This window comes from Osmerus mordax, chromosome 12 (assembly GCF_038355195.1).
Source record: "Osmerus mordax isolate fOsmMor3 chromosome 12, fOsmMor3.pri, whole genome shotgun sequence".
Lineage (NCBI taxonomy): Eukaryota > Metazoa > Chordata > Actinopteri > Osmeriformes > Osmeridae > Osmerus > Osmerus mordax.
The window spans coordinates 2,074,612-2,086,494 of record NC_090061.1 but is presented as its reverse complement, the minus strand read 5'-3'; the positions used below and the strand labels follow the sequence as shown (position 1 = coordinate 2,086,494).

Sequence of the window (11,883 nt, the reverse complement as noted above, 5' to 3'; positions counted from 1 at the left end):
TAATTATAAGAAATTATGCAGATTTAAAACTCAACTTTTAAATTGCAGCGCAATTAATTAACCAACTAATTTGATCTTCCAAAATCCACATTAAACTACATGGCCTACTGTATACTGGTGATAAGCACCCATCAGGCCATTAAGCCTCCTATGCAGACTTTAAAAGAAGACACTTTCAAAAAGATACATGCACCATTTTAATGAGACTTTTACATCTTTTGCACAATGCCTAGACCTTTCAATAGATATTTCCATCACAGTCAGGGGGAAGGGTTGTTTTTTTTTACCTCAGGAGAGAAAAGTACTAAAGTTCTTGAGTCCTCTAAATGCTACTGCCAAGTGTGTGTTACAATCTATAAATAAATGAACAGATGATTTAGGAGCTGTGAATGGTAGGGACAATGTGGAGAGAGGTTCAACATGAGATATTCTGTAGCTAACTCATGCAGCTCCAGACCCTGGGAGGACGCATGTGGACAGAGTGGGGCATTGCCATCTAGTGGCTTGTCATTCTTCACTTCATTGCGTCTTTGACAAAGCAGTCAGGATGGAACCAGTCAGGCAGATACAGGAGGCCAGGACAAGGATGCAGCAATTCCCCCAACCCTATAAAAACAGATAAGGACCGTTCAAAAAAAAATAGTCACAGATGAATACTTTTTTCAGCATTTCGGAGAAAAATGAGAACTTTGTTGTGGAAATGTAAGCCAGTGTGCTCTGTGGTAGACTAAACAGCAGCAAACTCAGATGATACAGGGTAAAGGAAGGGAATAGTTACTCAATAATAAATACACCAAGGGGGATTTGAAACTGTAACCTCTTGGATGAAATCCTCTAACCACTGAGCTACAGTCTACCCGTCCCCTAGTGAGGTGTTAAGAGTTGTATGGTATGTGGAAAACAAAGGTTGAAATGAGATCTCCACCCCACCCACATGCAATTACTTGACATTTTCCATTGTTGGTCGGACGATGTGTTTCTAATTGTCAAGCGCAACTGTTTCCTCAGTCTGCTCCTATGCATCATGTATTTCCTTCATCATGGACAAGAGCAGAGAGCAGTCAAAAGAAGGGATAATCACGGAGGCAAGGTAGAAATATTCTGCAGGGAAGAGCTAATCAAAACCAAATTACATGCTAATTCTTTGAATCTGGTTCAGTCTTAGCAAAGGAGATGAGCAGATACACTTGAGAAAAGATTGCCAATATCAGAGGCCCGGTAAAATTATACTCTTACAATTTTCAATTGTACGTGGAAAATTAGATGCATTTCTAATCTAGAGGGGGTACATAATTGTGTTGATTGTTGAGGGAGCCAGAGATACATATTTAGAGATCTTCAAGGAGAGCTGGCGAGAAGATGCCAAGACAAAAACTGGCTAATGAAAACAGCTTTGTGCAAATTAAGAGAAACAGATCTTACCTTGATCTCCCTGAACACCAAACCTCCCCAAAGTGCCGCCACCAGACCGTAACCCTAACATGGGGAACAACCAGTACATTTGAAAGGTTACAGACATGGACAACATCCATCCCTGTGGAAATGTTCAAATACATTAAGCATAAGAAGTTGAGTATCAGCCATGACAGTGAGGTAAAACTGGATGTTTCCTGGTTACATACAGCTGTCACAATGGGAAAGGTCACCATTGAACTCAAGTAGATGTTGGCTAGGAACCAGCAGTAGTTAGCTAGCGTCCACATGAAACCAGACGCAAACCCTTTGGAGAGAGAGGAGAGAGAGGGGGGGAGAGAGCGAGAGAGAGAGAGAGCGAAAGAGAGAGAGCGATAGAGAGCGAGAGGAATGCAGTAAAACTTGGGTACATGCGGTACAATGTCTGGTAGGGTGAAATATTAAAATTCTCTCCACAAAGCAAATCTGCTCCCAGGCAAACACAATTTATTTGACAATAACGATCAATCGAAATCATATTAATTATTCTTCTTAATTACATTTTCATAGCTAAATACCAGTTTCAATAGAAAATGATTTACCAAACTCAATTTACACAGTCAGTAAATCAAATCCTCAGCTGACCTCAGAGAAACAGAAGAATGTGGGAGACTATGCTTTGTAATTGCCAGACTCTGCAGCCAACTCAGAGCATTTTGAAGGAGTGCCTTTATTGAGTTGTGAGCAGAATCAAAAGGTACCTATATTACATTTAGTCATTTATGACTAAATGTAGCTTATCCAGAGCGACTTACAGTAAGTACAGGGACATTCCCCCGAGGTAAGTAGGGTGAAGTCCCTTGCCCAAGGACACAACGTAATTTTGCACGGCCAGGAATCGAACTGGCAACCTTCTGATTACAAGCCCGATTCCCTAACCGCTCAGCCACCTGACTCCCGTACCTGGCAATACAGCTCTGGGTGGCACGCAGGGTCTGTTAGTCATTGAAGCACAGTAGATCAGGAAGTACACTGTGCTGGTGAGGAAAATGCCACAGCACTGAGCGTACACATAGTCAGGATCTGAGAAACAACAGGAAAGGGGTGTCCGGTACATGGTTACCAAACGTAGTGCTCAAATTCTGTAAACCTAACCCATTGTTCTGTTTTACAGAGCCTATAATTTGTATTAGTTAATGTAGCAGATGGTTTCATCTACAAACAAAATACAGGAAAGAGGGGGGGGGGGGGGGGGATTTCAAACATGTGACCTCTTGATCTACAGTCAAATGCTCTAACCACTAAGCTATACGCAACCCATCCCTATCACAGAGGGGTCTCACCGTACAGACTGGCACCGTAGAAGATGCTGTCTTGGCAAGCGGCCCGGCTCTTGATGTACAGGATTGGGACAAAGGACAAGCCGTCCAACAGGCCGTACGCCGTGGCCAGCGCGCATCCTCTGGGAAACAGTTACCTTAGTGAGCCTGATGAAGACTTCAAGGAGAACACATTAACATGACAAGAGACGCAGCGAGAGCTGGTGCAGCCTATAGACCCGTGACCTGAAATTAAAGTTGTCGCATTCACAAAAAGATCAAACGGAACTCGGGTCCTCAAAGGAACGTATATGGGTTTGCCTCGATTCAGCGATTCATTCAAGCCACATTACCACACACACACACACACACACACACACACACAACTGAAGATATACATTATTCATACAGGAAAAGACAGTTATAAGTGAGATGGATGTGCTCTCACATTAATCGTTTCGTCTCTGGCCCTATGACTTCTATCCAGGACTCTGAGGGTTCACACCCAGATCTCACCCTCTGCAAAATGGACCGGCGCAGGAGGTTGGAGTGTCAATGATGGAAACATCAGTCATTCTGACATGTGCTATAACAAGACTACCGCGGTCAAGGCCGTGATGAAAATGTCAATAGCTTAGCCACGGACTACTTATTCTCTCTTAAAGTGGAAGGGAAACTCATCTTGCAATTTGGGGGGGGGGGGGGGGGGGGGGTGTCTTTGTTGGAACAATCTGGAGTGTGATGGACACCTGTGTGTGTGTGTGTGAAGGCGATGGACTCGTTAGGGAGTCAACTTTGAACACACTCACGCTGTCAGGACTTGGGAGAGGCGATCCAGCATGAGGACGTGTCTCCACCTCGGTTCTCACAAAGAAGAAGATGAGCCCGCTGGAAATCAAAAAGCTCCCTTAGCCTAGTGCCACGTGCCCCTCCAAGCACTTCAAATGGACAGGAAAGTGACCTTCACCAGCTCCAGGATGTGAGTCGATAATAAGTCTTACCTCAGGAAACACAACCCTGCACCACAGTAATTTAATAATGGGCTGGAGACATGTTGGGGATCTATACCAAACCAGCCAAACCTGTCACAAAATCAGGTTTACAATACATTTCGCTGTAAGTTTTTGAAAGACTTAATTGTATACATTCAATTGGCATCCAAGTGAAATAACTTACCTTGAACTCGCCCAACCCATTAATAAACTACCGGATCCCCAAATAAGAACTCCGAGTCCAAGTCCAATGGCTTTCACTATGGAGACGACAGCTACATTACCTGTAGACATAATCTTCGTTCACTACATTATCCATGATAAACCATGGGCGGCAAAAATAGGATTTCTTACCTGTGGCCCACATCGCTCCACCAAGCATCGCTAATGGATAAAACCGTGGAGAATGGAGAAACAAGTGCCCGATTAAAGACACTGCCCATATTGACGCACAGGTTACCCAGTGGAAAAACATTCCTGGAGGATTGGTGTACATTTTAATAGTGAACATTTCCCACGCTAACGACATCACCTTTAGAGGACAGAGAACGGTGGGCTGTCTGCTCACCGTCACCAGTGTCTATCCTTTTTATCGGGACATAGCTGCTTCCAAATAAAACTGCAGCAGCAATATTAGCAACAAATCCATAGGCTATATGTGTTGTGTTATAGTTGAAAAAGAAAAGCGGATCAACAGTACTGTTCGTTTCAAAACGTGTCTCTTCCTTTATATCTGCAAATAAGTAGGAGACAGTACAGTTTAATCAGACCGGTCCGGAATGGTGGTTAGAGATTAAACTCCTATAGGCCTATTAGTTTTTTTATAAACGTGTTTTGAATGAAAGTTACGTTTCTCTGTTTAATCATACCTAGTTCAAATGTCTTGGTTTGGGAGTCGTTCACAGACAAAAACATGCTGAGGATCCAAATAAAAACTACACATTGATTGAATATCATGTTTAACGTTTAGCATATGTGATCTTTTTGCGGCGGAGGACGGAATTGACACTCAGATTTATGTTCCACTAGGGCGCGATACTTTAATGGAACAGCTGAAAACAATTAGCTAAATTACTGCCTAATATCATCACGCACTGTCTGCCTGTCTAGTAATAAACAATAAAAACTTTAAGAAAAGCATATGGCTAAGATCAATTTGCTTGCACAAAAAGAATGAAATGTAGGCTAATATTTCCGAAAAAAAGGTTTCCTAAAATATTACAAAAAAATAGTTTCTCGAAAAGAGTTTTGCAAAGTTTTGTGTAGGCTACTTTTGCCATCTCCGGTAGTAATTCATGCTATTTTATGCACCGGCTGACAAGTGCAGCTTCTATGCAGACATTAACCAGCAGAGGTCACATGGGATTCATTCAAAATTAGTTTTTATCGTTAGTCTATTACTTTTTCAATTGAAGTCAATAAATATTGTAGGCTATAACGCACTTGTATTATGTGTGTGTGGATGAAAACAAAACGTAAGTGAACGTTGAGACAAATAAACTGACTCGATGAGTTTTCACTTAAATAACAGGAATTCTTATGTCTTAAATGTTTTTTTTTTCAGGTCTTAAATCTAATTTATGACAACAGCGGTTATTCTTGACAATCATGATGAGAGTTTGTCTAATCTGACCCGTCTCTAAGAAGTCTGTAGCCTATACAGAATGGCAACAAAGCCAACCCTTCTGTCGTGACACTTGGCTCTGTGATAGATCTAGCCTCGCTACATTGAGAGTTTGGGCATCAAGTAGCCTAGAGCAGCAAAACTGGAAATGTTTTTCGGAAGTAATGGGCAATCCTCTGTTAAGTTCTTCGCATAGACAGAGTCAACCATGTTGCGTTATTCGTCCTAATGGAGATTTGTATTCGTGGAGACATAATAAAATATCTCTTTATTTGGTCCTACACGTCTCTTCTGAGAATATACGGCTGCATTCAGAGGCGCCCCCCGTCCAAGAGGAATATAATTATTGCGGGTGCTTGTTTTGTATACTTATTTTTCGTGGTTTCCCAAGTGGGACACTTTTTGCCGCACCAAGACAGACGGACTTATAATCACAAGTACAAAAGTATCCGTGGGTCTTCTTTGGAAACTGACGATGACCCGTTTAAAACTGTCTACTCGCCTGCCGGTGAGAATACAGACATTGCGCTCTCGGTGGTTCCGACGCGGTCCAACGTGGTGTACATAACGTTGAAGTCTAAGCGCCTAAAGCCAGCAATTATCAGGGGAACAGTGAAGCCTAAACTGAGGAGCAAGACGAGAAGGACCAAGTCCAATAATTACGCATTCATAACGCAGGATAACGTTGCCAATTTAGAGAGGGAAGTACAAAGAGTAAAGCGTACTTATGGCAAAGACATTTCTTGGAAAGCAGTTAGGCGAATAGGTCAGACTTCACCTGAAACTGGCAATGGCGCGAGGACAATAGTAGAAACAGAGTCTCACGTGAGTTCTATTCGAATATACAGTGAAAGATCTCCACCGTGGTACAGTAAAAAAGACATTGATGCCATGCGCTTCCTTGCCGACGGCAAAGTTTCGCGCATTAACGAGGTGTCATACAAGAGTGTTCCTCCATTTCTGATGTTTGAAACCACAACTAAGGATTCGCCGAATCCCTCTCCTACTGAAAATGACTTTAAGATATGTCGGGGACTGTGCGGAATTATAAAAAGCCCCATTGACACCAGCGAAGTATTTGCTTTCCATTTGGATAGGGTCCTGGGACTCAATAAGAGTTTACCGGCAGTGAGCAGAAGATTCAGTTATTTTCAAGGTAGGCCAATTTCTTTTTGACTGTTTGCCACTTTTATCTCAACCTTTAGTACTATGTCGATATAAATTGTAAGCCATTGCCGGTTGCATTACATTACTTTTTGTCATTTATTAGACGCTCTTACCCAGAGCGACTTACAGTAAGTACAGGGACATTTCCCCCCGAGGCAAGTAGGGTGAAGTGCCTTTCCCAAGGACACAACGTCATTTTGCATGGCCAGAATCGAACCGGCAAACTTCTGATTAATAGTCCGATTCCCTAACCGCTCAGCCATCTAGCACTTTCAAACTGGACCTTATCAGACGAAAGTCGAGGTTATACTTTTTATTGTATTTTGCAAGCACTCCGATTGTTATTCCTCTTTAATATTTCTTATCTCTATTCCGATAAGACATCACATAGGCAATGCTGATAAGGTATAAGGTCATGCATAGTTATATCTGGGTCAGTTAGCCTGTCCATACAGTTAAAGAAGGGCAACTGGCTTTTATTGTGTGGTTTCCTTTGACTCAAATAATCATACCCTCTTTAATGTTTAATCTGGACCCAAACACTCAATAATCATACAAGGCCTCACACCCTAAAATGATATTTTTAACTTGGTGGTGCTCATTGGAAATATGCATTCCAAGCCAGGGTGTCAACCTATACTAACACAACATTCACATCCTTCCCCTGCAGATGAACAGCCCTGCCCAGTAGTATTATGGGATGCATCTCTATACCCAGGGGGCAGTGAGGTGAACCAGTCAGCTGTGAGGTTGACCTGGGGTCAGTACCAGAGCTCTCTGAAGCAGAGATGCTGGCACAGGAACATCTCTCCCAAGCCCGGGTCCAGCTGCACCTCCATACACCACTACGAGTGGAGCAAGCTGGCCCTGTTTGACTTCCTTCTCCAGGTAGGACCGCTATCCGTTAACGTGGGGCCTAACTAACTAAACTCTCACAGCAGGACTGCAGACCCTTCTCATGTGCAGCTTATGGAACGTCCACACAGGTTATTTACATGTTTTTGATTACTTGTATCATCTTTGGAGTGATGTGTGTCCCAGGGTGACAAACCAAGCAGAACACAGTAGATACAAACTCCTTCGACTGCTAGAGAGTCATTACTTTACGTGCATTAATAGTTCACTTATTTTTTAAATGTACTTTCAAATAATTTCAATGAATGAAAAAGAAAACGTTTTCTCTTTCATTTAGATTTATAAGCGTCTGGACCAGAGCTGCTGTGGTTTCAGGCCTCGACCGCAGGATGAGTGTGTGGAACTGGACCAACATGCTGATTGTGGGGATGAGGACAGCATCGCACTGGCCAACATCATCCACAGGGGTGATGACCCAAGACACCTGGTCTTCTCTGACAACAAGGGCTTCTTTGATCGCGACGAGGACAATCTGGATTTTAAACTACTGGAGGGAATCAAGGAGTGGGTAACAGGGTTGTTAACAGAGTGTGATGGGATGTCCTGCAACACAATGGGATAGGAAGGGAGGGATGAGGAAAGTATACAATGATGGAAAGAAAGGCTCAAAAAAACAAAACTACACAAACATTCTACATGTCTTCTACAGTTTTACAACATATATTTCCCACCAACTTCCTACATAAACATGCAAGCTACAGGCTACAAGCTGAAGTCAGGCTACCCTGTAACCATAACACACGTGGGAAAATGCTGCATTTCTAACATGGAATTGCAGCGTTCATGCATGTGTTATGAAGTATATTATATTTGAGTGGACAGCTCCCAGCCCCACCATGGGAAGGGGGATCCAGCCAGGGACATTCTCAGCATTTCATCTAGTTATCAATAAATCAGTGGGCCATACCATTGTAGAGACAAGCCAGGGGTGGCATTAGCAGTTGTCACCTCTCCAGTTACACTGGTTGTTGTAATCTCCCTCCAAGCTAAAGCCTTTCTACGTTGTTTCTGAAGAGTGGTGCATCAGGGTATTGTTAAGTTCACCGGACCTGTATTCATATCACAAGATTATTTATTTTTAAATGTAACACTTAAACGTATAATTTATTGAAATATTATTTAAAATAATAACTAACTTTGACAGCAGTACACAATAATAAGTGTCCAGCCATAACAAACACAGAACAAACACATTTTCTCATCCCCCTCTTCCTCTCTCTCATCCCCGCCTTCCTCTCTCATCCCCGCCTCTTTCTTTCTCATCTCTTGGTCTCCTCCCTGTCTCTCCCCCCCCCCTCTGTCACCTCCCCTTTCTCTCTCTCAACCCCCTCTCTCACCCCCCCACCCTCTCTCACCCCCCACCCTCTCTCACCCCCCCTCTCTCTCACCCACCCTCCCTCTCTCACCCCATTTCTCTCTCCCCCCTTTTCTCTTCCACCCCCCTCTCTCTCATCCCCCGGTCTCCCCCAGACTCCCGGAGCATGCTGTGGGGGTGCTGAGGAGTCAGAGGTTGAGGGAGCGGCTGCTTCAGGCTCTCTTCCTGGACCGCGTGTACTGGGAGAGCCAGGGAGGCCGCCAGGGTATCGAGAGGCTGATCGACGTCATCGAGAGACGGGCCAGGGTGCTCCTCACCTACATCAACGCCCACGGCGTCAGAGTGGTTCCCATGAACGTGTGATTCATGTGGATGTGTGATTCATGTGGATGTGTGATTCATGTGGATGTGTGATTGCTACAGATGTGTGATTCATTTGAATGTGTGATTGTTATGAATGTGGGATTTCTATGAATGTGGGATTCATAGTAATGTGTATTTGCTGTGAATGAGTGAAGGTGTTATGTATGAATAAGATGCTTGGATTCAATCAAACACTGTCCAAATAGTCCTAGTTTTTATTCTTTTCTGTCAACATGTATTTGCTGCCGTTGTGTGACCCACATTATACAGTACACCTCTCAACTTTGAAATATTGTCAGCTCAAGCCAGATTTAGGTTCACATCCACAAAACCAAAGCTATGACTGTCTGTCCTTCAATCCAAAACTATCATGAACCAAATGGCCTTCTCATTGTGCTTGGTTGTCATTTCAAGCAACCATACTTTGTATTAACCTTGAATGGAATGCACTGCACACGAGTTAGAGACTTTCCTGTTACCAGTGTGTGTGACTGGAATGTTGATATTTAAAAAGCCTCTTAGCTTAACAAGCTAAAGCATAAACTTCTGCTCCTTGGCTTTAGTCTAGAGTGGAGGCCTTTTGAAAACTTTTAATTTGTAATATAGCTTATTTTCCTGGCTGCTAAATCTAGTTTTTTTTGTACCTTAAACCTATCTTGTAAAATATTAGTGGATTTTTTTTAAGGTCTCTTGCATGACTGAAAAGGAACATTTAACGACAACTTGTTTTTAACTGTATCTGTTTGTTGTATGTGAGCGAATGTTGGCACACGGTTGTCATGACCAGAGCAGAAAAAATAAATCGAACCTTATTTAAAAAATAATCTGACTTGAAGTGTACTGCAACATTATCTCTTGGCACGAAAGACATGAAAAATCTACTGTCACAGGACTTTCGCCCTGTTCTTGAATGGGAGGACGGGCCTCAAATGGTCACAGTCAAAACTGTGGCAGAAATAGTCCCGGCCAATGAAATCCGAGCTAAAGGATGGTGTCTGTTTTGCGAGCCGTCATAAACAGTGTGACAGGGTCCGTGAGCTGGGCTTTGTGTGGTCGGTTTTGTGTCCGTGCCGGAGTATGCTGGCCTGTTGGTTTAACCCCTGGGCACCCACATTAACACGCTGGTCATGAAACAGGCACTGGTGGCTGTTTGTCTTGGAAAGGCCCCATTCTTTCAGAGAGGGCTGTGCTGAGTCCAAGCATTTTTCCTGTCACGCATGAAAACACCCACACACAGTCTGACGCACATGGACACACACACACACACAGTCTCTCCCTCACATTTAGACGCACACATACATACGTATACCTACGTTGAGGTGCTTTTCCTTTTAAACAACAGGTCCATTTACAGGAGCAAAAGTGCCCCAGAGTTTGCCTTGAACGTATCGTAGACTTCAGAAGCTCCGTAAACTCTGTTTCCATCAGGACGTGTCCTCACAAGAAACACGTCAGTCATCAGGAAATCTCACCCTCACATGCTTGGCAACACACATCAAGGTCAGCCGAAATGTCACCACATTGTTTTTCATAATTACAGAGCATGCATACTAGTCATACCAACACACACACACACACACACACACACACAGACTCACACACACACACACACACACATACAGACTCTCACACACACAGACTCACACATATACACACAGACTCTCACACACATACATATACACACACACACACAGATTCATGCACACACACATGCACCACACAACACTTGTTAGCTGGTCTACTATGTTTCACTTTTTTTTGTGATTGTAGCACAACTTGCCCATTCATGCCAGTGAAAGAAAACTGTGATGCTACACTCCTCTGTTCCTCTGCCTTGCTTTGTCTTCCTTTGGGAGGCAAGTCCAAATGTGAGGAACCTAACCCAAGCTGTAAACCAAAAGGATTTTGAGAAAGAATCTTGTCTTTGTGATTCCCAGCATCTTGGCTCTGCCCTGGGACTTTCTGCATCCAAATACAGCAGGCCTTTATTCTCCAGAGTTCCAGCCGGTCACTGTACAGATAATCACCCCTCTCTCCCATGATGTCAACTTTTCCTTTTTCCAACAAATGACTATTGAAGCCTCAGAGGGAAGTAGATGTTTATATTGAGTAGTTCTGCCTGGACTGCTTACTCAGACAGCTGGTATTTAGTGCAGCTATGTATTTATACTATAATGATTGTTAATAGAAAATTAAATAGTAGAAATAGTAGAAACAATATAAAGAGTACTTGTCACTTGGAGTAATCATCGTTTCACAGATAGTCAGTTGTCCTTGCAAGGTACAAATGTATTTGTATCAGATACAAAAGAGAACCCTAGATAGTTTCAAGAGAATTGCAAGGCCGAGTTAACGCTGAATGAGTCTCGCTCATAAGAGGTCATGAGCCCTCTTCATCGCTCCTCTTCTCTACTTCCTGTTTCCTGTCTGCATCGGTGCCAGTGGACTACACAAATCCCGCAATGTTCTAAAAACACAGATAGGAACCCAGCACAGAACAACAAGTACACAGAGAGAGAGGACATAGTTACCCAACCCATTGTTAGGTGTTTGTATAATGGATGGAGAGAGGAAGGGTGTAAGTGTGAAATGGAAAGGAAATCTAGAAGTGGGCAGAAGATTATGCAAAGAAGCACAAAAAGACACTCAAGGACATTTAATAAAGAGGTAGATATAAGTCAATGTGAAGACATAAAGGATACTGTTTGTAAAGGCAAAATATTGTAAAAGAATCATAAATGTACATACAAGTACAGTTATTAAAATCCTAACATAAAACATGATCCTATGAAGAGA

The 11,883-nt window shown here is 43.0% G+C and overlaps 2 protein-coding genes across 3 annotated transcripts; one reads left to right on the top strand and one right to left on the bottom strand.

Moving 5' to 3' along the window:
• Nucleotides 1–216: 216 nt before the first annotated feature.
• On the bottom strand, nucleotides 217–4,623 carry tmem144b (transmembrane protein 144b). 2 transcript variants are annotated; one of them, XM_067248362.1, is made up of 12 exons: nucleotides 4,573–4,623; nucleotides 4,272–4,436; nucleotides 4,058–4,180; nucleotides 3,888–3,987; nucleotides 3,713–3,793; nucleotides 3,483–3,599; nucleotides 3,160–3,222; nucleotides 2,736–2,854; nucleotides 2,356–2,475; nucleotides 1,623–1,720; nucleotides 1,423–1,476; nucleotides 217–606 (listed from the first exon to the last, which is right to left on the bottom strand). In XM_067248362.1, exons 1-12 carry the CDS (start codon nucleotides 4,616–4,618, stop codon nucleotides 520–522), a joined length of 1,173 nt encoding a protein of 390 aa, XP_067104463.1. In that variant the 5' UTR covers nucleotides 4,619–4,623; the 3' UTR covers nucleotides 217–519. The 2 variants fall into 2 exon arrangements, with proteins under 2 accessions (XP_067104463.1, XP_067104464.1); XM_067248363.1 differs by lacking the exons at nucleotides 217–606; nucleotides 1,623–1,720; nucleotides 3,160–3,222; ... (2 more) ...; nucleotides 4,272–4,436; nucleotides 4,573–4,623 and adding an exon at nucleotides 972–1,033 and having other exon boundaries at nucleotides 3,521–3,599; nucleotides 3,713–3,792.
• Nucleotides 4,624–5,363: 740 nt separating this feature from the next.
• Nucleotides 5,364–9,901, top strand: gask1b (golgi associated kinase 1B). Its single transcript, XM_067248361.1, has 4 exons — nucleotides 5,364–6,483; nucleotides 7,165–7,382; nucleotides 7,687–7,913; nucleotides 8,880–9,901. The coding sequence occupies exons 1-4, from the start codon at nucleotides 5,556–5,558 to the stop codon at nucleotides 9,085–9,087; spliced, it is 1,581 nt and encodes a 526-aa protein (XP_067104462.1). The 5' UTR covers nucleotides 5,364–5,555; the 3' UTR covers nucleotides 9,088–9,901.
• Nucleotides 9,902–11,883: the final 1,982 nt, after the last annotated feature.

Excerpts from the sequence above, each read along its gene's own strand:
- tmem144b (XM_067248362.1), bottom strand. The coding sequence starts at position 4,618 with ATGTTTTTGTCTGTGAACGACTCCCAAACCAAGACATTTGAACTAG. Across the intron at positions 3,223-3,482 it reads GACTCCCTAACGAGTCCATC|ATCTGGGTGTGAACCCTCAG; the intron begins GCCTTCACACAC and ends GCAGAGGGTGAG. Across the intron at positions 1,477-1,622 it reads CCTTTCCCATTGTGACAGCT|GGTTACGGTCTGGTGGCGGC; the intron begins GTATGTAACCAG and ends TCCCCATGTTAG.
- gask1b (XM_067248361.1), top strand. The coding sequence starts at position 5,556 with ATGGAGATTTGTATTCGTGGAGACATAATAAAATATCTCTTTATTTGG. Across the intron at positions 6,484-7,164 it reads AAGATTCAGTTATTTTCAAG|ATGAACAGCCCTGCCCAGTA; the intron begins GTAGGCCAATTT and ends CTTCCCCTGCAG. Across the intron at positions 7,383-7,686 it reads TGTTTGACTTCCTTCTCCAG|ATTTATAAGCGTCTGGACCA; the intron begins GTAGGACCGCTA and ends TCTTTCATTTAG.